The following is a 26,602-nucleotide window of genomic DNA, read 5'->3' as shown; positions in this document are numbered from 1 at the left end:
AAGCCGCATCCTAGATGATGCTTTGTTTCAGGGGCCACAGCAAGAATTAGATCATCTGTCATGTTTAGTATGAAGTACCAAACTGAATGGAACCACACAACAATGCATGTTGGTGCAGACTTTTAGGGGTTAAGACAGACATTGGGGAAGCTATATTTTGCCATCTCACTACCATTCAAATGCCCTCTGAAAAGCAATCCAATGAGGGTCGCTTTTCAGAGGGCTAATGCTATCGTTTAGTCTGTATGAAGAATGTCTCATTTTATCCTGCCGTTGATATAAAAATAAAAATATCACACCACCAACATAAGCATACAGCTTAGGATGAGAGAATAGCGGAGTCTGTTTCACTAAATATATCAGATTCTTTATCAGATACAAATTGTTCTACTTACTTCTGAGCTTTAACAGCTTGTTCTCTACAGCTTTATTATCCCACAACTATAGCTGTCAGCTAATATATTAATGTTTTTTCAATTGTGTTCTTTTTTTTTTGTGTGTGGGCTTACATAAACCACACATAAAACGCCCACAATACCTGACAGATGCTAACAAAGTGGATCAGTGTAAAAGCATCAGTCCCTACTGTGCGCAAGAACAGCACAGGTAAAGAGCACATGGGGAGAGGAGCTCTAGAGTGATAACACATTTCAGTGAGGTGTAAGAAAGTGTTCACAAGCACAGCACAGAACACAGGCACCCCCAGGTCTCTGTACTACAGAACACCCCATGGGACCTCCACTGGTCAGTATGAACAAAGTTTTATAATCTCACTCATTCAGAGGGCGTGGGGATTTGTCCTGTTAGATACAGTGCATCCTGAAAGTATTCACAGTGCTTCACTTTTTCCACATTTTTGTTGTTAAAGCCTTATCCCAAAATTAATAAAATTCATTATTTTCCTCAAAATTCTACAAACAATACAGCATAATAACAATGTGAAAGAAGTTTGTTTGAAATCTTTGCAAATTTATTAAAAATAAAATAAAAAAATTCTATGTATACAGCCTTTGCTCAATAATTTGTTGAAGCACCAATTACAGCCTCAAGTTTTTTTAAGTATGATGCTACAAGCTTGGCACACCTATTTTTGGGTAGCATCTAAACATTCTTCTTTGAAGGACCGCTCAAGCTCCATCAGATTGCATGGGGAGCATCGGTGCACAGCCATTTTTAGATCTCTTCAATCGGGTTCAAGTCTGGGCTCTGGCTGGGCCACTCAAGGACATTCACAGAGTTGTCCCGTAGCCACTCCTTTGTTATCTTGGCTGTGTGTTTAGGGTCATTATCCTGTTGGAAGATGAACCTTCGCCCCAGTCTGAGGTCCAGAGTGCTCCGAAGCAGGTTTTCATTAAGGATGTCTCTGTACATTGCTGCATTCATCTTTCCCTCAATCCTGACTAGTCTCCCAGTTCCTCCCGCTAAAAAACATCCCCACAGCATGATGCTGCCACCACCATGCTTCACTATAGGGATGGTATTGGCCAGGTGATGAGCGGTGCCTGGTTTCCTCCAGACATGATGCTTGCCATTCAGGCCAAAGAGTTTACTCTTTCACTGCAATATATTGAAGTGTGTCAGTGTAGACTGTCAGGGCAGTTTTACTGCAGTATATTGAAGTGCGTCAGGGCACTTTTACTGCAGTATATTAAAGTGTGTTAGTGCACTTTTACTGCAGTATGTTGAAGTGCATCATTGCAGTTTTAGTGCAGTATATTGTAGTGTGTCAGTGGAGTGTTTCTGTGTAGTGAGTACTCAAGTTAAAGTGCCCCAAGCACCACTTTCCATTGATTAAAGTGCATCCAAATACATATTTCCCGTCTCTATTACATTTCAGTAATAAGAACACCCCCATCATGTCAATGCTGGTACAGGAGGCTGCTGGCCGCACATCACATTCATAAATTTGGCTCTGAAGAAGCTCTCTCTCGTTGGCGGGCAAAACGCGTCAGTGAACATCATCACTCTGGTCGAAGAGCTGCAAACGTATGCATTTACGCTAAGGAAATACCCAGACTGAAGGATACATGGGATGGTGAAAGCACAGATCGTAAACGTCCAGGTGAGATGCCGGCATGTGCGGGACTGACTGGATGGGCTGCGGCGGTGTCATATATGGACAGTACTTCTCTCTGCAGATTGCCTGTGCTGTCACACTGAACCTGTTTCTATACAGCACGGTTTACACCCATTGAAGCAGACACCTGACCCGCCTGCAGATTCCCCTTATCTACAAGACTGCAAAGAACTTTGATTCATTCTGCCTTCATGGGGAAAATCTTACTGATACAAGCTCTTACGCAGTCACCACTCACCACGGCTCACTGATACCTTCATTCAGCTTCAAGGATCCACTAACATCTACATTCAATCACAGATGATCTTCTGTCAGATTGTGTTTCCTATGGAAAGATCTACTCCACTTGTACTGTGCTTTACTGTTTGATAGTGGCTGAGCTTATACAATTGTCTATCTGTCTATCTCGCCCTGTGAGTTTTGACTATATTTATTTTTTCCTCCTTAGGTCCTAGTAGTGTGTGTGTGGTGTGTGTGTGTGAGTGAATTTATGAATGTGATGCACGGCCAGCAGCCTCCTGTAACAGCATTGACAACGTTGTAATTTTTTTACTTTTTGCACTGGTGGTAGTGGGTTTTTTATAGTTTGTAACATTGTCTCAATAAAGCTGTGATTTTTCTAATACTGATTAGTGTCTCTGTATAAGATATCCTTGGGGATCTTTAATCCTCCTTATTCATATGCTGCTTTTTCCTTAAGAGACCACACCTACCCTTCATGGGAAGGTGTTACGGTGTACACAGCTCTGGGGGTAATTCCAAGTATTTGGTCACCCTACTTTTTGACCTACAAAGGTAAGGCGGTGGTAAGTTTTACCTTATGTCAGTGATGCAGCTTGTTTTGCCGCCACGTCTCCAGACAGCTAGTGGTGATGATGCAACATTTGTTAGCTCCACCCCCTGCTCCTCCTTCTCCTCCATGCCCTCCTCAGCTAAATTGTCCTATGATCCACCAGTACCCCCTAAGCGTTCAAGGGGCTATTCAGTAAGTCAAGCTAAAAGATGCCATGCTGCTGGTCTGGGTAGGGGACAGGAACGACACCAGAGCAGAGATTCTTTCAGCTCTGCAGGGGCAGGCACAAGAGGTGGTGCACGCCATGCCAGCTGGAGCCAGGAATGGTGGTGTGCGATAATGTCACTAACCTCCTTTCCGCCCTTAGATAGGGAAAGTTGACACATGTGCCACGCCTGGCACATGTCCTCAATTTAGTGATGCAGCGTTTCGTAAACAGGTACCCAGGGTTGGAGGATCTGCTAAAGCAGGCCAAAAGAGTCTGTAGCCATTTCCGGCAGTCATACACAGCCAGTGCTCGGATTGGCTGAAATTCAGCGGGAATTCCACCTGCCCTTAAACCGCATGATTTGTGACATGCCTACCAGATGTAACTCAAATTTTTCAATGCTGCAGTGGCTGCACATGCAGCAGAGGGTTGTCAACGAGTACCTGTGTGAGTATGGAATGACGGGCTCAAGCCAGCTCGGCTTTTTTTCCTCTTGCCAATGGCTGCTGATAAAGGATGCATCCACTGTGCTGTCACCATTTGAGGAGTCGACAAGGGTGGAGAGCCGTGGCAATGCATGTATCAGTGACACAATCCCTGTTGTGTTCCTGCTGGAGCAGACTCTGGGTGGCATTATGGACAGGGCACTCCAGGCAGAGCATTATGAGGAAGAGGAGGACTTCCTTTCTTCTCAAGGCTCGTTTTATGTATACACCATTCTTGCGACACCACAGAACACACAAGAGGTGAAGGAGGAGAATTCTGGCAGTTTTGGAGGCATTGAAGCAAAGGAAGACATACGTCAAACCTTACCAGATGGTTTTCTGTGCCCAGAACCATTGAGAGTGGTACGTGGCTGGGAGGAGGTAGTTCCAGATACTGTAATCCTCAGTGACCCCAAGGGCTATACTTCTCATGCCTCTGCATGCAAACATGAGGTGCATGGGCTCCCTCATTCTTCAAAGCCTGCAAAAGGACCTGAGAATTCGTGCCATCAAGTAGAAGGATCACTATTGGTTGGCAACCCTCCTTGACCACCGTTACAAGGGGAAAGTCTCGGAACTCATCCCATCCCCACAGAGGGAGCAGAGGATAAAATATCTTGAGTACACCTTAAGGAGAAGTTTATGTAATGCCTTTCCAGACTCTGTTAGGTTACAGTTTCATGGAAAGGCTAGTTTTCTAGCTTGTGTTGGTCAAAAGAGGAGCGGTAGAGAAGGGGGCCGCCTCAGTGATGCATTGCAAAAAAAATTTTGCCCAGGGCTGTCAGCTTCAACATCCCATCAGCAGCGTTTGCATCATATGATGGGAGATTATCTAGGGGCAAGAACAGATATGAAGAGCTTGACAGTAATGATCCGCTGGGTTACTGGGTCATGAGAATATACCACTGGCCAGAACTTGCCCAGTATGCAATTGAGCTGCTGGCCTGCCCTGCTTCCAGCATGCTTTCCAAATGGGCATTCAGTGCTGACACAAGTTTTGTGGCGGATAAAAGAGCGCGTCTGTCCACAGACTCCATTGACTGGCTGACATTTATCAAAGGTAAATCAGTCTTAAATAAGCAGCAGCTATCAAGCCCCTGATGCCAATGTCACTGATTAGGTGTTTTCTGGATCTGGAATCTCTGAAAGGCTGTCTACGCTGTCTAATTTTTTGGGTGTTAATTTTATTTGGAAGAAATTTTTGGTGTAGGTTTCATGGGCACCCAAGGACTAATTTTTCCGCACCTGTTCGACAGGTACATATCATTTCAATATTTTACAGCAAGGCCAATTCTTGCTTTAATTAAACCTCTATAGGGATACAGTGTGAAGGCACCACCAGCACCCAAAGCCCAACTTTTCTGCACCTGTTACTTCTAGCCAAAGTCTGCGAAAGAGAAACCAGAATGTATCCACAAAAATCTCTAATCTTGTTCTAAGTGCACTAAATTGTGGCCTCATCATACAGACTGGCTCCCCAAATCGTTGTTTATAAAATAAAGAAAGCTTGCAGGGAAAATTTTATTTTTTTGGCTTTATAAATGTCATTTTTGCTGCAGCAGGTCCTATACACAGTACAGATGTGGCACTTTACAGGCAGACTAAGGGGACCCCCCAGGCACTATATTTAAAGGAATTTTTCATATTGATGGTTTTACTTTAACCTGTTCTCGACCGGCTTACACAGATATACTGCGGCAGAATGGCTCCCCTGTGTGAAATCCCGTATGGGTACGTCCTTCCCTTTTCTCGGCCACCAGAGGGGGAGCGCGTGTTGCGGAGGACCCGATGCGCGTGGCCAGCGGGCACGATCGCCCCAGGCCACGCGTGATTGCGTTTACAAACATAAATCCCTGTGCTGTCAGGTAAGAGGAAACATATTGTTTGTTCCTACTAAGTAGGAAAAATGATAGGTTTCCTCTCCTAGTCACTCCCATCCCCACACAGTTAGAACACGCTGAGGTAACACACAGTTAACCCATTGATCGCCCCCTAATGTCAACTCCTCCCCTGCCAGTGACATTTGCAAAAATCAGTGCTTTTTTATAGCACTGATCACTGTAAAAAAGTCAATGGTCCCAAAAAAATGTCAAAAGTGTCCGATCTGTCCGTCGCAATGTTGCAGTACCGCTAAAAATCACAGATCACTGCCATTACTAGTAAAAATAAAATAATAATAATAAAAATGCCATAAATCTTTCCCATAGTTTGTAAATGCTATAACTTTTGCGCAAACCAATCAATATACGCTTATTGTGATTTTTTTTACCAAAAAAATGTAGAAGAATATATATCGGCCTAAACTGATGAAGAAATTTGTTTTGTTTTTTTAAATTGGGGGATATTTATTATAGCAAAAAGTTAAAAATATTGTTTTTTTTTTTCAAAATTGTAGCTCTTTTTTTGTTTATAGTGAAAAAAATAAAAATCGCAGAGGTGATCAAATAACACCAAAAGAAAGCTCTATTTGTGGGGAAAAAAAAGGATGCAAATTTCTTTTGGGTACAGCATTGCATGACCGCGCAGTTGTCAGTTAAAGCGACGCAGTGCCAAATTCTAAAAAGTGCTCTGGTCAGGAAGGGGGTAAAATCTTCTGGGGCTGAAGTGGTTAAGCATCAGTAAATCACTGCTCATTTAAAAATGATATTTTTTTACAAACTTTTTTTTTTTCATTGATACATGTCCCCCAGGGCAGTACCCTGACCCCCATACCCTTTGTATGCCCAATAACTTGCATCTAAGCCCTCAAAATGGACGCTTGATTTTTCTAGTTCGGGTCCCATAGACTCAGTGGGCTTTGTTATTGCGATGTTCGAGAAGGGGGTCATTCGGCCCATCTCTATTTATTACCTTTTGTACCGTACCACTGTATAAATCATGTGTAATAACAATTAAACATAGTAATAATAAAGTTACATAAATTAGATAAGCAAATCCAGTTTATATTTATTCTTTTTTTGCCAGATTTACAATTTACCTGGAAAATATAACGTACAAAATGTTTGTGGGTATGTAAAACATTATGCAATGTGGGGTATTGGAATGTGGCCCATTTTTGGGTGGGGGTTTGGTGAATGAGAAGCTGTTATTTATTGAAATGTATATTACAGGTTTGTCTCTGTCCCTACATTCAGGATCAGGAAATAGCAGGTACAGCCATGAATCTAAAAATAAAAAAAATAAGAATTATAATAATAAAAAAATAACAGCGGGTCCTCAGCTAAGGAGGCTGGTGTTATAGTTTAATTTTATGTTCATAAATTGCTAACAGCAGCAGACAAAGCCATCCAATCAGCAAGCCGAGATTCTGCAGGAAGAACATTAGCCAGGGCCGTTGTGTCTCTATATGAGTCATTTCAGGCAACTATAAAAAGAGACAGATATGAATCACACATTAGTGCAGAAATATAGATATGTTACTTCAGCATAAGCATACCTAAATGCGAACGGCATAAAAATCATGCATTAAGAGATCATTCACACTAGGGGAGGTCTAAAACCCTGTGGCTGAGCTGCACATTTACTGTCCCCCATACCCCTTTAGCTACAGAGGCAGTAGCCGGTGGTTGGACCTGCTCACATGCCAAGGCCCAACTGCTTTGCAGCCGTGGCAGTAGTGATACCCTCTGTTGCATAGCTTCTGCTATATACAACCCATTCAAGTCAGTTGGGACGTTCTGCAAGCATCCTGCAACTGCGTAAAATGCACACAGTTGTGGTACACTAGTGTGGGGTTCAAGGGGTTAAAGTGGATGTAAACCCTTACCCAGTGAAGTGAATATCCTTAGGTGATACACAGAGATTAAACAAATCCTCCTATATAAGTTGTATCTGTTTATCTGCAGTCTTCTCTGCTCTACATCTATTCAAAGTCCAGTATTTATACAGCTTGTCTGAGCTTTCAGAAAGCAGGGGGAAGAGAGCTGAAATTACACTCCGCAGAGCTTGGAGTGTGGAGAGCTCTAAGAGCTGATTGGAGGGAAGGAACACACCCCTCCACACAGTAACAAAGCTAAGGCTATCAGACACAGGCTGTGCGGTGGAGATCCCTCCCCTGTCACCATTTTTCTCTCGGTGTCAGGGAAACTTGTCAGAAGTGCAGATAGCAGAGGAATGAAGCAGCGGACAGAAATTACACTTTTTTTTTAATGAGGGACAGAGGGATTTGATTTCAATATAGGGACAGTCCCTCAAATTATGGACAATTAGGAGGTATGCACCAGGGACATAACTTACCTCTAATGAAGTGCATCCTATATCTTACTGGTTGCTGCTTACAGTAAAAATTTTCCATTCAATGATCTTCTCCAGCTGTTAAATTCACGCAGCATGGGATGGGTTAAAGACAGTGGCTGTGACTGTGAAGGACTCCCCGGACTCTTGCTGCCCCCTTCCTCTCCCCTCATCATTTAACCACTTAAGGACCGAGCCCCTGATAAAAGTGATCTCGCGCCCATTTTTATCTGAAAGCCAGCCGCTTGCCATTGTTGAAAATACCAGGGTTATGACAGCTATCTGCTGCCATAACAACGATATTTAACGTCAAAGTACTGACGTAGAATGACGGTGGTTTGCGCTAAGTGGTTGTAAACCTCAGACATAAAATATGAACAAAGCATATACTTCTATAGAGTGTAGTTGTCTCAATCCAGAGCACTAAGTGTCCTTTATGTCTGCTGCCTTCTTCCTCTGCTATCAGCATGAGTCGTGTCTGACAAGTTTTCTGACACTAAGAGAAACATGGTGACAACACAAGGAGCTCCAGCACACAGCCTGTGATTGACAGCCTCAGCTCTGTTCCTGTGTGCTGTGTGGAAGGGGTAGGGGTGGGGGTGTCCCTTCCCTCCAATCAGCTCTGAGAGCTCTCCTCACTAAGCTCTGCAGAGTGTAACTTCACTCTCTGCTCCAGTTTTCTGAAAGCTCAGACAAGCTTTATACATTCTGCATTTTGAATGACTGTAGAGAAGAGACAGCTGCAGATAAACAGGTACAGCTTATGTTTGAGGATTTGTTTAATCTCTGTGTATCACCTGAGGTTGTAAGGGTTTATAACCACTTTAACAAAAACCCTTGTATTTTTTTCACACAATACAATACATTCTGTAAGTGGAGGAGGGGATCCTTTCATTCATCTGCCTCTCCTCCATTCACAATCAGAACATGCAGCATTGTGTGAAAACTATACAAGGAGTTTTCTCTATCCGATGCTTCTTGCAGAAGTGTTGTTTTGTTCTATGACCATACTTTTATTGAGATTTTGTTTTCTTATTTTTTTTTCAATAGTTTATGATTTTCTTGGATTGGTTGAGGATTTGGTGGCAAAAGTAGTTGTGGCTTCACAGAAATTCTTGGACCTTCCCTCCAATCAGCTCTGAGAGCTCTCCCCACTAAGCTCTGCAGAGTGTAACTTCACTCTCTGCTCCCGTTTTCTGAAATCTCAGACAAGCTTTATACATTCTGCATTTTGATCGACTGTAGAGAAGAGACAGCTGCAGATAAACAGTACAACTTATGTGTAAGGCTTTGTTTCATCTCTGTGTATCACCTGAGGTTGTAAGGGTTTACAACCACTTTAACAAAAACCCTTGTATTTTTTTCACACAATGTGGCTTCACAGAAATTCTTGGACCTTCACTCACCATTTCCACTAGGGACAAATAGAGGAACATTCCCGCAGTGACTGCAAAGATCCAGATCTGAACATCGGGATTGGAGGACACAGAAAGGCCGATGTAGAGGCCAGCAAAGGCTGTTAAAGCGCTGATGAAGTTCATTAGAAAGGCAATCTTGGCTGTAAGTCCCGTGTTCAGTAATACCGCAAAATCACCTGTAAGATAAAATGAGGAAATGCAGAAGAAGGTAACCACTTGCCTACCGGGCACTTTCACCCCCTTCCTGCCCAGGCCAATTTTCAGCTTTTAGCCCTGTCACACTTTGAATGACAATTGCGCGGTCATGCAACACTGTACCCAAATGACATTTTTATGATTTTTTTTTCACACAAATAGAGCTTTCTTATGGTGGTATTTATTCACAGCTGGGTTTTTTATTTTTTTGCTTAAAAGGACCAAATTTTTTGAAAAAATGTCATAGTTTGTTATAACATTTTTCAAACAGGTAATTTTTCTCCTTTACTGATGTGTGCTGATGAGGTGGCACTGATAGGCTGCACTGATGGACACTGATGAGGCGGCACTGATGGGAATTGATAGGTGGCACTGATGAGCACTGATAGGCTGCACTGATGGGAACTAATGAGGTGGCACTGATGGGCACTGATAGGTGGCACTGATGGGCACTGATGAGGCGGCACTGATAGGCGGCACTGGTGGGCACTGATATCCTTACTCTAACACTAATCCTCCATGTAAACCTAACAGTAACCCTCTGTTTACCCATAACACCAATCCTCCTCCTAAACCTAACACTAATTTTTCTTGCTATCCTAACAGTAATTCTCCTGGTTATCCTAACCCTGAAACTAGCTTTACCTGTAATACCAACACTAACCCTCCATGTAACACTAATCCCATCCTGTAACCCTAATGCCCCGTACACACGGTCGGATTTTCCGATGGAAAATGTCCGATCGGAGCGTGTTGTCGGAAATTCCGACCGTGTGTAGGCTCCATCGGACATTTTCCATCGGATTTTCCGACACACAAAGTTTGAGAGCTTGCTATAAAATTTTCCGACAACAAAATCCGTTGTCGGAAATTCCGATCGTGTGTACACAAATCCGACGGACAAAGTGCCACGCATGCTCAGAATAAATAAAGAGATGAAAGCTATTGGCCACTGCCCCCTTTATAGTCCCGACGTACGTGTTTTACGTCACCGCGTTTAGAACGATCGGATTTTCCGACAACTTTGTGTGACCGTGTGTATGCAAGACAAGTTTGAGCCAACATCCGTCTGAAAAAATCCTAGGATTTTGTTGTCGGAATGTCCGAACAAAGTCCGACCGTGTGTACGGGGCATAACACTAATCCCTCCCTGAAACCCTAACACTAACCCTCCCTGTAACCCTAACACTAACCCTCCCTGTAACCCTAACACTAACCCTCACTTTAGCCCTAACACTAATCCCACCCTATAACCCTAACACTAATCACTCCCTGTAACCCTAACACTAATCCCTCCCTGAAACCCTAACACTAATCCCACCCTGTAACCCTAACACTAATCCCACCCTGAAACCCTAACACTAACCCTCCCTTTAACCCTAACACTAATCCCTCCCTGAAACCCTAACACTAATCCCACCCTGTAACCCTAACACTAGCCCTCCCTGTAACCCTAACACTAATCCCTCCCTAAAACCCTAACACTAATCCCACCCTGTAACCCTAACACTAATCCCACCCTGAAACCCTAACACTAATCCCTCCCTGTAACCCTAACACTAATCCCTCCCTGAAACCCTAACACTAATCCCACCCTGTAACCCTAACACTAATCCCACCCTGTAACCCTAACACTAATCCCTCCCTGAAACCCTAACACTAATCCCTCCCTGTAACCCTAACACTAATCCCTCCATGAAACCCTAACACTAATCCCACCCTGTAACCCTAACACTAATCCCACCCTGTAACCCTAACACTAATCCCTCCCTGTAACCCTAACACTAATCCCTCCCTGAAACCCTAACACTAATCCCTCCCTGAAACCCTAACACTAATCCCACCCTGTAACCCTAACACTAATCCCTCCCTGAAACCCTAACACTAATCCCTCCCTGTAACCCTGCAACTCTAACCCTCCGATATGTAAACTTAAGGCCTCATGTACACTGCTGCTGCTAAACCAGTGGTTCTCAACCTTCCTAGTGCCGTGACCCCTTGATAAAATTTCCCAAGTTGTGGGGACCCCTAACAGTAAAATTATTTTTGCTGGTCGCGTTTGCTGGCACAGTGGCGGCGTTTGCTGGCACAATGGCAACAATTGATGGGCACAGTGGCTGCACAGTGGGACGTTTGCTGGCACAGTGGCTGCGTTTGGCACAGTGGTAACAATTAAAGGGCACAGTGGCTGCGTTTGATGGCACAGGTGGCAACGTTTGCTGGCACCATGGCGACAATTTATGGGCACAGTGGCTGCGTTTGGCACAGTGGCAACAATTAAAGGGGTCAGTGGCTGCATTTGATGGCACAGTAGCTGCGTTTGATGGCACAGTGGCAACGTTTGCTGGCACAGTGGCAACGTTTGCTGGCACAGTGGCGACAATTGATGGGCACAGTGGCTGCCCTTGGCACAGTGGCAACAATTAAAGGGCACAGTGGCTGCGTTTGATGGCACAGTGGCGGCATTTGCTGGCACAGTGGCGACAATTGTTGGGCACAGTGGCTGTGTTTGATGGCACAGTGGCGACAATTGATGGGCACAGTGGCGACGTTTGCTGGCACAGTGGCGACAATTAATGGGCACAGTGGCTGCGTTTGGCACAGTGGCAACAATTAAAGGGCACAGTTCCTGCGTTTGATGGCACAGTGGAAGCGTTTGCTGGCACAGTGGCGACAATTGATGGGCACAGTGGCTGCATTTGATGGCACAGTGGCGGCGTTTGCTGGCACAGTGGCGACAATTGATGGGCACAATGGCTGCATTTGATGGCACAGTGGCGGCGTTTGCTGGCACAGTGGCGACAATTGATGGGCACAGTGGCTGCATTTGATGGCACAGTTGCAGCGTTTTAATGGGGTTTTTTTTCTGATTGTTTCAGTTTGTTTGCGCCCCCACCACTGATTTATATATAAACGTTGCGGTTGATTCCTCAAAAGTGGTTATTCCGTGCCAGTGCTAGATACACAAAGTGTATAGCTTCCAAACATGTATCTAGCACTGGCACGGAATAACTACTTTTGAGGAACCAACTGGGACGTATATATATATATACTACGTATATATATAAGAACACCTGTGACTTCTGGTAAGTCAGACACACAGGAAAAGCTGACAAGACAACATTTTTTTTATTATGGAGATATATATATATATATATATATATATATATATATATATATATATATATTGATGGGCACAGTGGCTGCATTTGATGGCACAGTTGCAGCGTTTTAATGGGAGTTTTTTTCTGATTGTTTCAGTTTGTTTGCGCCCCCACCACTGATTTATATATAAACGTTGCGGTTGATTCCTCAAAAGTGGTTATTCCGTGCCAGTGCTAGATACACAAAGTGTATAGCTTCCAAACATGTATCTAGCACTGGCACGGAATAACTACTTTTGAGGAACCAACTGGGACGTATATATATATATATACTACGTATATATATAAGAACACCTGTGACTTCTGGTATGTCAGACACACAGGAAAAGCTGACAAGACAACATTTTTTTTATTTTGGAGATATATCTCTCCATAATAAAAAAAATGTTGTCTTGTCAGCTTTTCCTGTGTGTCTGACTTACCAGAAGTCACAGGTGTTCTTCTTCTTCAGAAAGTTTCGTTGCCTCCCTCTTGGTACACTCGTCCGCAGCAAGCGGATTTCGGTGGGTGTACAAAGATGTCCGCTTGCCGACTTCTAAGTCTAAGCCTTACTGCGGACGAGAGTACCAAGATGGCGGCGACGGAACGTCACTTCCGTGTAGTCCCTCCTCTCCAGGAAGTGACATCTCGCTGGCCGAGACGGACGGACTCAGGCAGTAACTTCGGGTCTGTCTCGGCCAGCATTCGCGACCCCCTGGAGAATGGGCAATCGACCCCCCAGGGGGTCGCGACCCCCAGGTTGAGAACCGCTGTGCTAAACGGACGTTTAGGAGCAGTTGGGAGTTTTTTTTAACTGCCCCTGAACTCTCCTCTATGTTATCTTATCTGTCCATGTACACAGGGTTTCTAGGCAGTTGAGTTTAGAGGCATTTTTTGGAACGCAAAAAAAATGCCTTTAGAAGCTGAGCTTACAGGCATTTCAAGCACCAAACGCTTCTAAACACGGTAATTCGCGTTTAGCAGAGTTTCGTTTACAGACGTTTTTCATTTTTGGCTATCTATTTAAAAAAAAAAAAAAAAATATATATACATACTTTTTTTAAACCGCTTCTAGACACAATTGTGGCAAAATGTGGCAAAACGCCGCTAAACGTGGCATGTAAACGTGGCAAAACAGGCGTCCTAAACATGGGTTACTATCTGTCAAGTTAAATCGTTCAGGAGAGGTTGTAAAAACGTCCCGTGTACATGAAGCCTTACTCTTCGTTTGCATGCCCCATTCTCCTGTGCTGTAATCCTCTGTGCCGAACACAATCCTTCCTGCACTCAACAGTATTGGCCCTGGAATTGCCCGCATGGTGGTTTAGCAATAGTGGCTCACCTATAATTTTTTTTTTTAATTAATATATTTAGTAAATAACAAACGTTCAGTAGAGCTGTGATTCTGGAGGGGTGAAGAAAATAAGTCATCGTGGTACAACTCAGACATTACAGACCGGTCATACATACCCATTTCATGGGGGATCTCATGACAAAGAATGGCAATGGTTGTGGCTACACCAGTCTCAGTGGAGGAGGAAAAGGCCGAACCAATCACCATCCCATCTGCAAAGTTATGTAAACTGTCTCCCACCAAGATCATAATTGCTAATAGTGTGATTCCTTTATCTAGGAGGAAAAAAAACAAAACAATATACATATATACTGTATATACACACACCAATAGGTATCAGAACACAGTTATATAAAGCTGTATACAAACACCCAAAGAACCCTTTTACAGCATAGTTGCCTCTAGGCTACTTTCCATTCAGTGTTGACCACTCTGCCTTCTTTTAGGTGTTTGTTGTGCACACATTGGCACATTACATGACCACAGGACATAAAAGTTTCAGGTCGTGTGCAACTGGAAGGTGAACTGAAGCCACTTATCTAAGGCAGAAGCAATAGGGGCCGGGTTAGGTTCCTACGCGTTTCACCCCCAGGCAGTGTGTCATGTATCATCTCATGTCATTGGGTACCTAACTTTATTTTTCAAACAATAATTTGTGAGTGGAAAGTTTTGTTTCTTCTTATCTACCTGTTCACAACAATCTTCAAGATGTACACTGAGCTGTGTATGTGGGGGGATCAGGATGAATTAACTGTCTTGCACATGGGTGAGATTTACTTCAATCAGGATGGCTGAATGTACTGAACCTTGAAAAAGGCCAAAGATGCCAAGGGCCGTGACAGAGCTTGAGTGGAGATATAGGGACAGGGTAGGGTGCCTACACTCTAGATCAGTGGTCTCTAAACTGCGGCCTGGGGGCCGAATGTGGCCCTTTGTTTGCTTTCATACAACCCTTGGGACACTATTTCCCCCACTGTCAGCAACAGTGGGGCATGGTTCCTGCCACTGAGCCCAACGTAAGGGCACTATTCCCCTCACTGACACCAACTATGGGGCACTATTTTTCGAATGAAAAATGATGAAATGATGGCCCACTCTTTCTCCCACTGACATCAATGATGGCACATTATTCCTCTCACTGACACCAATGATGGGACCCTATTCCCCCATTGATACCAATGATGGAGCACTATTCCTTCTACTGACACCAATGATGGGACACTATTGCTCACATTGATAGCAATGATAGGATACTATTCCTTCCATTAATATTAACAATGGGGCACTGTTCCTCGACTGACACTAACGATGGGGCACTATTCCTCCCACTGATGCCAGGACATTTTCTCTATTTGCTCTGGCCACAGTCCAGCCCCCCTAAAGTATGAAGGACAGTAAACTGGCCCTTTGTTTAGAAAGTTTGGAGACTCCTGCTTTAGATGAGGAAGAACACAGACACCTTTAGACAGCAGCTGGGGGGAGAAGAGTGTTAGATGGGCTAAATGATTTGTCTCAGCCCTCTAACTGCTACATTTGCAGGACAGCTTAGTTCTGTTGAAAATCAACAGACCTACTGGCTAGATCACAAGGTGAAAATAAAAGAAAGAAAGCCTAAAATAGAAAACTAGTGCAGTTATCAAATTTAGGAATTGGTAGGCTGCAATATAATAAATGATTGCTTTTGGGTTTAATACCACTTTAAGGTGGAATTCCACTCTCAAAGCTCTGGAGGAAGGTGAGATCCTCTGTCTCAGGTTATATCGGCAGGTAGGAGGAGTTGGGAACTTGGGTGTTTCTTTGATTCCTTGAGAGATCTGTGAGATTATCGGCTACATGTTGTTGGATTTAGCCTACAAGTATTTGACAGTGTGTGTTGCTGAGTATACAGTGCATACTGAATTAGAGCGTTGTACTAATGGGGCAGTGGGGGCGGTAGCGGTAAAGCGCCGCTAGTTTAAGCGGCGCTTTACTGCTGTCATAGCGCCGCTTTGGCGCCGCTATTCGGACGAGAGCGGGGCGCTTTTAACCCCTGTAGCGCCGCTGTTGAAGTGCTTTGCAGGCACTTCGGCAACTTTTTCTAACGTCCTGCAAGCGCACTGCCTGAGTGTGAAAGCAGTAGAAGCTGTTATATAGAGAAAGAAGGAAAATAAAATGATGTGATTGGATACTTACGTTTCTCTCTCACTCTCAGACTTATAGGTGGAATTTCTGCTACAGGGCCCTCTGTGGGTTCACAGTCTTCAGGAATTCTCTATAAAAAAGTGAAACAAGTCACTATTGTAAAACACTACAGTATATTTTTGGTCCAAATTATGAAAATGTATACAAACTTTATAGACTGACCATAGAAAGGACAATCTACATATATCCACATAAAAGAATATTACGTTGTGTTGGAAACCGGCATTCCATGCGCATTTCCCGCACAGCATTCAAAACGCACTGCACCTGTGATCTGCAACAGGTGTCAGTGTTAAATGAATGACACCCCAAAACGCAGGTCACAAATGCAGTGCGTTTGCCTGCACCCGATCATGTGGTACACTAGCACCATGCGATCCAGTTGCTGTGCGTTTTGTAAAGTAGTGCATGTCTGGCGCAATTTTAGCCCATCCAAATGATGGTCTGAAACCGCACTGCGGTCACAGTCTGGTTGGTCATTAGCGGAAAAGTAATGTTTCAACTCATTGGTGAGATCTGCTAGGACTTCTGGGTTCTGTAAAAGACTTTCATTTAATCTCCAGAAAGGAGTGAATACTGTATGGAGACGGGAGCATGATCTGACCACGTGATGTTCCCTATGTCAGATTCAATTACTGCTTGTAACTGCTGGTAAGGGATCAGAAAGTAATCAATTCTTTAGTACACCTTGTGTGGGGAGGAGTAGAAGGTGCAATCCCTTTCCCCGGAGTGTTGTAGTCTCCAAACATCCACTAGTTGGGCTCTATGCAAATATTGTGTTATTCGCCTATGAATGCAAGTGCAGACAGAGGACAAGCCTGACAACGTATCTGATATGCGGCGTACACACGACCGGACTTTACGGCAGACTTTGCCCGGCGGACTTTTCGACGGACTTTACGACGGACTTTCTGAATGAACGGACTTGCCTTCACACAATCAACCAAAGTCCGTCGAATTAGTACGTGATGACGTACGACCGGACTAAAACAAGGAAGTTCATAGCCAGTAGCCAATAGCTGCCCTAGCGTGGCTTTTTGTCCGTCGGACTAGCATACAGACGAGCGATCTTTTCGACTGGACTCGAGTCCGTTGGATAGATTTGAAACATGTTTCAAACCTAAATCCGTCCAACTTTTGAGAAAACAAAGTCCGCTGGAGCCCACACACGATCGAATTGTTCGACCAAATCCCGTCCGCTGGGCAAAGTCTGCCGTAAAGTCCGCTAGTGTGTACGCGGCATTAGAGGGAGCAAAGGGATATTGAAATCGCTTCCCAGGATCAACTGGCCTTCAGAGAATTCTAGTAACAACTTCTGTACCTGGTGGATAAAAACATTCTGGCAGTCATTAGGGGCATAGATGTTAGCCAATGTCACCCTGGAGTTACTGATAGTTCCATTTAGAAACATGTACCGTCCGTTATTATCTATCAGTGTAGGATGACAAGTCCAGTGTAATGTACTAGAGAGGAGTATGGAAACTCCTTTTGATTTGGCGGCAACATTAGTGGCATGATAAGCAATAGGGCAGAATCTATTTTTAAGGCCAGGCAGCCTATCTGCTCTAAAGTGGGTCTCTTGAATGAATGAGACGTCAGGTCTAGCTCTTCGTAAGTTGTTAAGGAGCATATGCCTTTTTTCGGGTATATTTAGACCTTTCGAGTTCAGCGAAATTACCTTGATGGAGTCCATCGCTACCGGAGTCAGCAATAGAAAACGAGGAGGGGGGGGGGGGGCGAGAGGAAAAGTAAGAGGAGAGAAAAAAAAAGGAGTGTAAGATGTTATATGGTGGGCAGTAAGTCACTGCTCTCACGACTAACTATATCAGGAAGAAAGAGAATTTGCAATGAAGCACTCCTCAATAACTGTTGAGGATTTGTGCTTCAACCTAGGTGGGAGAGAGGCTGGATTAGTCCGAGAGGAGCTAACCCAGCCCCATCCAGCCACTCCAGCCTGAACAATAAGTAACGGTATGAAATTATAATGAAGGAGGGGAAAATAGAAAACCCCAAAAAATACAAAACAAACACACCCAACATTGTTATATATGTTATATACATTAACAACTGGCATCCACATCCAGTGGCGTCTCCAGCTTTCATATTTAGGGGGGGCACATGGGGGACAGGGACAAAAGTAGAGGGGCAACTATAAAATGCAATTATATATATATTTTTACTACGTGGCTTTACTACGACCCCACAATGGCCCTTTCACATGTTCTGCAGTGAGCTCCCTTCCTACCATATTGGGGCCCCCCAGGGTGGCAGAAAACAAGATATATATGTCACCAGCATACCAAGAAAATATAAGGATCCAAAGCAGTGGGAGAACTATCAGGGTTGCAAAGGTGGTCTTGCCACCGGGCCCTGGTGTTCTGCCACTGTGGGGTTCCCCAGCCTCCTCTTGCTGTCCTGCCCCTGCTATTGACAGCGCTGGTTTGGCATCTCTTGGAATTTACAGGCTGGTTCTCCTGTTCTAAGGACGGGAGAAATCAGTCTGTTTTTTCAGTAACTGAGAGTCCTGGTGGAGTCCTTCCTGCAACTCGCTCTTCTCTCTGCCAATGAGGATGCAGGGGAAGGAGCAGATCGGGCGGCCGTGGTTGTGTGAGTGCTCGCATTATGTAGTGTCAGTGAGCAGAGGGAGGGGGGAGGAATCACCCACAGGAGCTGACTGGGGACTCTCTCTCTCTTAGACATTGATTTTTTGTAAAAAAAAAAAAACATTTTTTTTTTATTGGGGGGGCACATGGTGGGGCACAGCATAATGTTGGGGGGGGGGGTCAGGGTCCCCTCTGCCCCCCCCCCTAGGGACGCCATTGTCCACATCTGGTGGTCTTGTGGTATATGGTCTACTCGGCTTACCATCGCAGGGAGGGTGAACCCACAGAGTACATCCTAGATGATGCCTATTTGTCCGCAACTGGTCTACCTACCATTGGCTGGTCATGCATTCCATCCTGTATTGTTCACTAAATCTCCCCAGATTTTTACTGACAATAATACATCCCCTTATTAGTGGAAGGATGAGGGAATCCTCTCAACTATTTAGGGAGCATCCTCATAGAGGACCTTACCCATCCGTTCGGAGCGACTCAGCATCCTCCTCTCCCCTCTCAGGCAACATACGAGGGACGAGAGGAAGGACCAGAGGCCATCCTAGTTCCCGGAAGGTTTACAAATAGTTGCTGTCATTATAGCAGCCCTGCATATATCACTGATCAGCATAGCAGTGTTGACCGTAGATAGCAGTAGAGATTGAAGCACCAGAAGGAGTAACATGAACCGGCACCCGAGCAGAGGCTCGGGCAGGAGCTAGCCAGCTGAAAAATTAAGGCCTCAAAACCTTCTAGATGTGATGTGTGAAGTGCAGCTAAGTTATCTTCTTCCGGGATCCGACCCCTCTCTGCTATAGATATACATCCAGTGCAGTCATAGGTACAGATATACAGTTTTAGAGGGGTTATAGACCATACAGTCCTGAGTGTTCCAGTGCGGTACCCCCACCCTAAAATCGTGACAAACAGCAGGTTTGGTTTGGAAGCATACCCCTAAAAATTAAGGTCCAAAGACCTTAAGGTCACCTTGCGGTGGGATTTGGGCTTTTACCCTCCTGGGGGGATATGGGATCTACAGGAAAATAACGGCCAGTGACACTGTAGAGCCGTGTCGTCTGCTGGGCAATCCCCTGCAACAAGCAGTAGAAAGTACCGTACCAATAGGTGAGGGGTATTGTGCACCTGTGCTCGCCAAGTCCGGGGTAACAAATTAGAAAGCTGAGTCCACCGGTCAGGGATATGATGAGAGGAATAAGACATAAGATAACAGACCATGTCATTGTGTTACATCTAGACAATCCAGAGGGGGTAAAGCCCAAATATTCCTGAGTGTACTCAAACGTTTTTTCCGCCTCAGCATTGTGACAAGCAGCAAGTATGGTTTGGGAGCACACTCATAAAAATTAAGGCACAAAGACCTTACTTTCACATTGCAGTGGGAGTCGGGCTGTTACTCTCCTGTAAGAAAGCGGGGTCCACTGGACAGTATGAGCCAGTCTCACGGTGGAGCCAAATCATCTACTAGACAATCACCTGCAGCAAGCATGAAACAGTACTGTACCTTAGGTGGGGAGCAGAGTGTTCCTTTGCAGACCACATCCAGGACATCTAGTAGGGAAGCCGAGACCAAAAGCCAGGGATATGATGTGAGTATTAGGACGCAGATGAGGATGGGGATAACAACTAACTATATGGCAATGCAGGGGTGTGGGTGACAACCTTCTCCGAGGTGTGAGCTTTAGGTCTCACGAGACTCTTCAGGGGATGCCACATGGGAGCGGCACTGGTTTCTCTGCGGTCTGGGTGAGAGATTCCTCCGAGAGCTGAGTTGGTTGGAGCGGCCGTAAGGTCGCGGCAGGAGTTGCAGCCAATCTGGCACCGTAATAGGGTCAACTTCCATGAAGTTAAAAAAATCAGGGAGATCCGCCGGCATGCAGAGAGTGAAGAATCTGTGCTCTCTCTGGAATGTTGCAGAGAGGGGGAAGCCCCAGCGATATGTAATCCCTGCCGGTTGGGCTAGCTCTAACACCGGATGAAGCATGGCTCTTTGTTGTAGGGTCGCTCTTGAGAGGTTGGGTAGGATTTTTAATGGGGCACCATCAAATTCAGCATCACCTTTCTCCCAGGCTTTCCTAAGGATAATTTCCTTGTGGGAGTAGTGATGCACCCGACAGACCACGTCCCACGGCCTTTCTGGATCAGATAAGTAGGGACCTAAGGCTCTGTGGATGCGGTCAAATGACAGGTTAGTTGGGTATGCATCACCCGCTATCTCTCGGAAGATGGCAAGTCTAGAGTCCGTGAGATCTTCAACTCCCGTGGCCTCCGGAAGGCCCCAAAGGCGCAAGTTCCCGCGAGTTCCTCCAGTTGCAGTTGTAGGGTTACCGCTGAGGTGGCATGGGATGCCCGCTGGGATTCCAGCGCCATTACCCGTCGCTCTAGAGCGGAGACTGAAGCTACACCCTCCTCTAGACGAGCCGATACTGCCCTGACGTCCTTTTTTGACTGCGTCTATTTCTTTACGGTGGGTGGCCTCCAATCTGCCAATGAGGGTTTCAATGTCCGACCTCTTCGGCAAAGCTTGTAGTATGGTTCGCAATTCTGCATCTGCTCTTAAGGTAAGTAGCTGGTGGTATGAGCCCTGTGGATCTGAGCAGAGCATTGTCAGTGTGTCCGAGAGGGTATCAGACCCAACTGAAGCCGTGAAGCTGATAAGCTTCACAGGGAAGCTGATAATTCTCGAGCTGGCCGTGCCTCGTGGGTAAGAGGGTCGAAGTCCACCATTTTGTCAGCCAGAGAGCTTTCCGGTTGTTGTGAGAAATAACTCTGGATTTCACGTCTCCATGGCGGCTATTGCTCCGATTTTTTTGTTTCTTTTACCCTTCCGCTTGCTTGCTGAGTACATACCGGGTAAATTGGACTAGAATAGGCCGGGATAGGCAGGAGAGGGCCGGGAGCTCTGTCAGCGACGTCTTTACGTCCATGTCCAGACTACGCCCCTCAGACCTTCTCTGTCTCAAAAGTGAGACAAAGACCCCCTCCATCAAAAAAAAGCATTCTGAAAAAAAATGTACTTTTTTTTTTTTTTTTGAAATGCAACAAATAATTTGAAAAAAATATAAATAATTAAAAATGTAAAAAATAATAGAAAACAAATTAAGGGCTCATTCACACAGGTTCTTTTGTGCATACAGTGTGAATGAGTGTTTTGTTTGTGTGGCTGAAGCCACCTGTTACTTCAAGGGGATGCAGCGACTGTATGAACACAGCTGTATGTCCTAATCTGACAGATGTGCAGGTTCTGGGGAGCGGGCACAAATATACTGTCTGTGTTTGGGGTCGTACACTTGCATTCACACACCTGTTAAATTAGGACCTGCAGCTGTGTTCATAAGTTGCTGTATCCCTATAGCGTAAGGCCCCTTCCACACAAGGCAGATCCGATCCGGCGGAGTCCGCCAGCTCAGCAGGAGATCTCTCCATTGATCTCCGCTGAGCCGGCAGATGACAGGTCCAACTGCTCACTGAGAGGTAAGGGGCCTGTCAAACGCCGCTGATTCCTATGGAGAGATTGGACGGAAGCGGACAGCATGTCCGTTTTCATCAGATCTCATCCGATCCACCAGGATGGATGGCGAACGTATAGCCATACGTCTGATTTTAGCGGATCTGATGGCAGACGGGTGTCAGCGGACACATCTCTGCTGACATCACCGCCTGCCCATAGAAGTCAATGGATGGCCCGCTCAGGTCCACTTGAAACACAGACAGGCGGGTCCGAGCGGGCTTGTCGTGTGAAAGGGGCCTAACATAGGCTGCCTGCACACAGCCCCAGCCACATAGAAAAAAATTTATCTGGTTCGCACCGTACATAGCACAGCCCCAAGACCTCATTCACACAGTGCTTTATTTATTATGTCAAAATGTCAACAGCTTCTCAAAAATCATTTGAATTACCCTCTCAATATGTAAAAAAAAAAAAAAAAAAAAAAGACCTGAAAAACTCTTTAGACACTAATGCTCCGTACACATGATCGGAATTTCCGACAACACTGTGGATTTTTGTTCGAAGGGTGTTGGCTCCAACTTGTTTTGCATACACACAGTCACACAAATGCTGGCCAGCAATTACGAACGTAGTGACGTACGTGATATCTCCATTATGAACGCTGTTTTTACAAGACTGAGCGCTTCCGGCTCGTCCTTTGTTCCGAGCATGCGTGTTTGTACTTTGGACTTTTGTCCTACAGACTTGTGTACACACGATCGGAAAGTCCAACAACAAATGTCCGATGGAGAATACACACGGTCACACTTACCGCCAACCAGCTGACATCCAACATTTCCCGACGGAAAATCCGATCATGTGTACATGGCATTAGAGTATCTTAGCGCGTGGTGGAAGCGGCAGGTGGTAGTGAAGGGGGCCCAGATCAACTTTTGCATTGGGGCTCACAAGCTTTAACATAGTTGCCAACAGTCCCGATTTGGGACCCTCGTCCCAATCGGAGGCCGTCCCTATTTAGGATTTTGCCTTTTTTGTCCAGGGAAATCGGGAATGTTTGGCTCTGCAGCAGCTGGCTCCAATAAAATGGCCGCCGGCACTAGATCGTTCCCCTTGTGTTCAGTGGAGAGGGAAGGGGGCTCAATCCGTGCAGCCAATGAATCGGCTTCTCTCTTCACAATTCTGAAGCCAGGGTTAGCTGCACGGATCAGCCCCTCCCCTCTCCACTGAACACACGGCGCCACTCGTGGAGTTTGCTCTGCTCTTATCCCTCTCAGTGTAAAGCCCAGGCCAGCAGTGATGTAACTGTAATGTACAGGGGGGAGGGTAGTAACTATGTATGGGGGGGGGGGACTACGTACAGGGGGTAACTATGTACAGGGGGGTAACTATGTACAGGGGGGTTACTATGTACAGGGGGGGTAACTATGTACATGGGGGTAACTTGGGGGAGAGGGGTAATTATGTACAGGGGGGTAACTATGGCTCTGCCTGGGACACTGATGTAAGGACTGAGGCTGGGGACACTAGTGTAAGGACTGACTCTGCTGGGGGTAACTGATGTGAGGGACTCTGCTGGGGGCACCTGATGCAAGGAGGGACTCTGCTGGGGGCACCTGATGCAAGGTGGGGCTCTGCTGTGGGCACCTGATGCAAGGAGGGACTCAGCTGAGGGCACCTGATGCAAGGAGGGACACTGCTGGGGGCACCTGATGCAAGGAGGGACTCTGCTGGTGGCACCCGATGCAAGGAGGGACTCTGCTGGGGGCACCTGATGCAAGGACGGACTCTGTTGGGGGCACCTGATGCAAGGACGGACTCTGCTTGGGGCACCTGATGCAAGGACGGACTCTGCTGGGGACACCTGATGCAATGACGGACTCTGCTGGTGGCAGGCGACGTAGCAGGTGACACGCTCAGGGGTCCCACTAATTCTGCATTATGGTGAGTTGAATGGTTTAATTTTATATTACAATGTAATAATAGAAATAATGCGCTTCAATCATCCTGACACCATAACAACCATGATGCCGGGATGATTGAATCGCTAACACCAAGTGTTTGGAGTATCTTTATCTGCTGATTGTTAAACTCTGGAATACACATATTTCTATTGAGGTGCAGGATCTGGGGTTGCTGTCCCTCCATCCCTCTCCCCCCTTTCCCCCTTACCCCCATTTTTCTGCGCAGCGCGCCACATTTTTATTTTCCCCTATGCCACGCCTACAAATGCATGCCCCGCCCCTAACTATAATGCGACTCTGCCGACAGCCAAAAAAGTGTCCCTAAATTTTTTTTTACAATGTTGGCAACTATGCTTTAAGCTTCACCTCTGCTGCAGATATTTAGACCCCATTCACACTGGAGGCGTTTTTCAGGCGCTATAGGGCTAAAAATAGCGCCTGAAAAAACGTCTCCCCTGCCACCCCAATGTGAGAGCCCGAGTGCTTTCACACTGGGGCGCTGCGTTGGCAGGGCATTAAAAAAAGTCCTGCAAGCAGCATCTTTGGGGAGGTGGAGGAGCGGTGTATACACAACTCCTCCACTGCCCCTACCCATCGAAATGAATGGGCACCACTGTCGAAGCACCTGCAAAGCGCTTCCACAGCTGCGCCACATGGGCGCTATTGACCCCTTCTTCAGTGGCTAGCAGGGGTTAAAAGCAGCCGAAAAGTGCCGCTAAAACGACGGTAAAGCGCCACTAGAACTACCGCTGTCTTCCCAACAGCCATTCAAAGGGAAGTGGATCTGGCTGGGGCGTCCTGAGGACTCACAGCTGACTCCACACTGAGCATATGTGAGACTTGAGCGGTGCAGGGAGACGGGTCCTGTAGCCTCTTCGAATGTGACGTGATGGGGGGGACAGGGGATGGGGGGATGGGGTAACATCATCCTTACCTAGGCGATTGAGTACACCCCCTCCCCTTTTCCCCAAAAAAGGTTCAGCAGTTTAGATAGAGAGGGGAAGAAAAACAATTAGAGCAACTTTCATTTTCAGGTGAGGGTAAAGTTTTAAATCTCAAAATTGGACTGCCCCCTTAGAGGAATAAAGGTGGGAATTCAGATAAATGACCCCTATAATGAAGAAGGGGGAGGGGTTATAGAACCTTCCAATAAACAATAACTCAAGGTGATTTGTAACATCTTTAATAGGGTTGCACCGATACCGTTTTATTATGGCGAGTACGAGTACTGATACTTTCGGTCAAGTACTCAGCGATACTGATTTCCGATACTTTGCGGTTCGATTTGCGTCAATACAAAAATCACTGCAAATCACACTGCAAAGAATCACATGTGTTTTGAACAGGATTGTGGTGCGAATCCTGTCTGCATCGCATGCGATTTCCCCCACTGCTCCTGTGTGTGTGTATAGAAAGGGAAAAGCGCCATCTAGTGGGCAGTTTAAAAATTTTTACAACTCACAATACATATCTGGCCACATGCAAAATAATCTATATAGGTGTCCACAGTCCGCCAATGATAGTAAATCAGGGCCGCTGAAAGAGAAGTTCCGGGACCCCATCTGTATAGGGTAGAAGTGATGTCAGCTTGGGGGCGGACCGCCTCTGCATCTTCTCTAGCCCTGTGAGCACCTCCAGCAGCCTATACAGGTTTTTTTGCATGTGGCCAGATATGTACTGTGAGTTCTAACATTTTTTAAACTGTCCACTAGATGGCGCTTTTCCCTTTCTATACACACACACAAACACAGGAGCTGCGGGGCACATCGCATGCCAATCAGACAGGAATCACACCGTATTCCTGTTCAGATCACATGCGATTCTTTGCAGTGCGATTTGCGCCCATTCATTTTGTATTGACGCAAATCGCACAGCAAAGTATCGGTTTTGGTATCGGGAGCATTTGGGTGATTACTGATACTCACGCAAATGCTTGGTATTGTCACCAATACCGGTATCAGTGCATCCCTAATTTTTATTGCATTCCAAGAAATAATTGTGGTTATGGTTTTGCTGCAGAAATAAATAAAAAAAAGTTAATAAATAAGCTGTTAATTAATTAGCAGCTAATACATAATAAAGAAAAACATCTTACCAGCTGAATTGTAGAGGTAGATTTGGCTTTTCTTGACTGATCATTCAAATGGGATTCCATTGGCAGATCATGAGAATGCGTCAGGTGCCCATTGACCAATGACAGCCCCTGGACAAAGACAGTATAATGGAAACTCAGAAGAATGCTAAATATGATAATAAACTCTTACATAAGCCCACAATGGAAGCTGGCCTCAGGTGATACACAGTGATGAAGTAAATTCTCCTACATAAGCTGTACCTGTTTATCTGCAGTCTTCTCTTCTCCAGAGCGCTTCAGCATGCACAGACCAAAGGGCATTTCCCATTTTGCAAGAGGCAATGGGTGGGGATCTGATGTCACATATTGCACAGCACTAAGAGAAGAGCTGAGTGTAATCTGAGACTTGAGTGG

The 26,602-nt window shown here is 45.6% G+C and overlaps 1 protein-coding gene across 1 annotated transcript in view; it reads right to left on the bottom strand.

The window, feature by feature from the left end:
* Window positions 1-6,484: 6,484 nt before the first annotated feature.
* Window positions 6,485-26,602, bottom strand: part of SLC39A12 (solute carrier family 39 member 12) — a 77,325-nt gene continuing 57,207 nt past the window's right edge. The window contains exons 8-12 of the mRNA XM_073629731.1: window positions 26,210-26,317; window positions 16,079-16,157; window positions 14,023-14,181; window positions 9,203-9,390; window positions 6,485-6,927 (exon numbers count right to left, since the gene is read on the bottom strand). Coding sequence (XP_073485832.1) covers window positions 6,799-6,927; window positions 9,203-9,390; window positions 14,023-14,181; window positions 16,079-16,157; window positions 26,210-26,317 — 663 coding nt within the window. The 3' untranslated portion in view covers window positions 6,485-6,798. The remainder of the gene's footprint in view (window positions 6,928-9,202; window positions 9,391-14,022; window positions 14,182-16,078; window positions 16,158-26,209; window positions 26,318-26,602) is intronic.

The sequence above is a fragment of the Aquarana catesbeiana genome, linkage group LG05, assembly GCF_042186555.1.
Source record: "Aquarana catesbeiana isolate 2022-GZ linkage group LG05, ASM4218655v1, whole genome shotgun sequence".
NCBI classification, from domain to species: Eukaryota; Metazoa; Chordata; class Amphibia; order Anura; family Ranidae; genus Aquarana; species Aquarana catesbeiana.
Note: the sequence above shows the minus strand (reverse complement) of the source record. Positions and strands in the feature narration are given on the sequence as shown.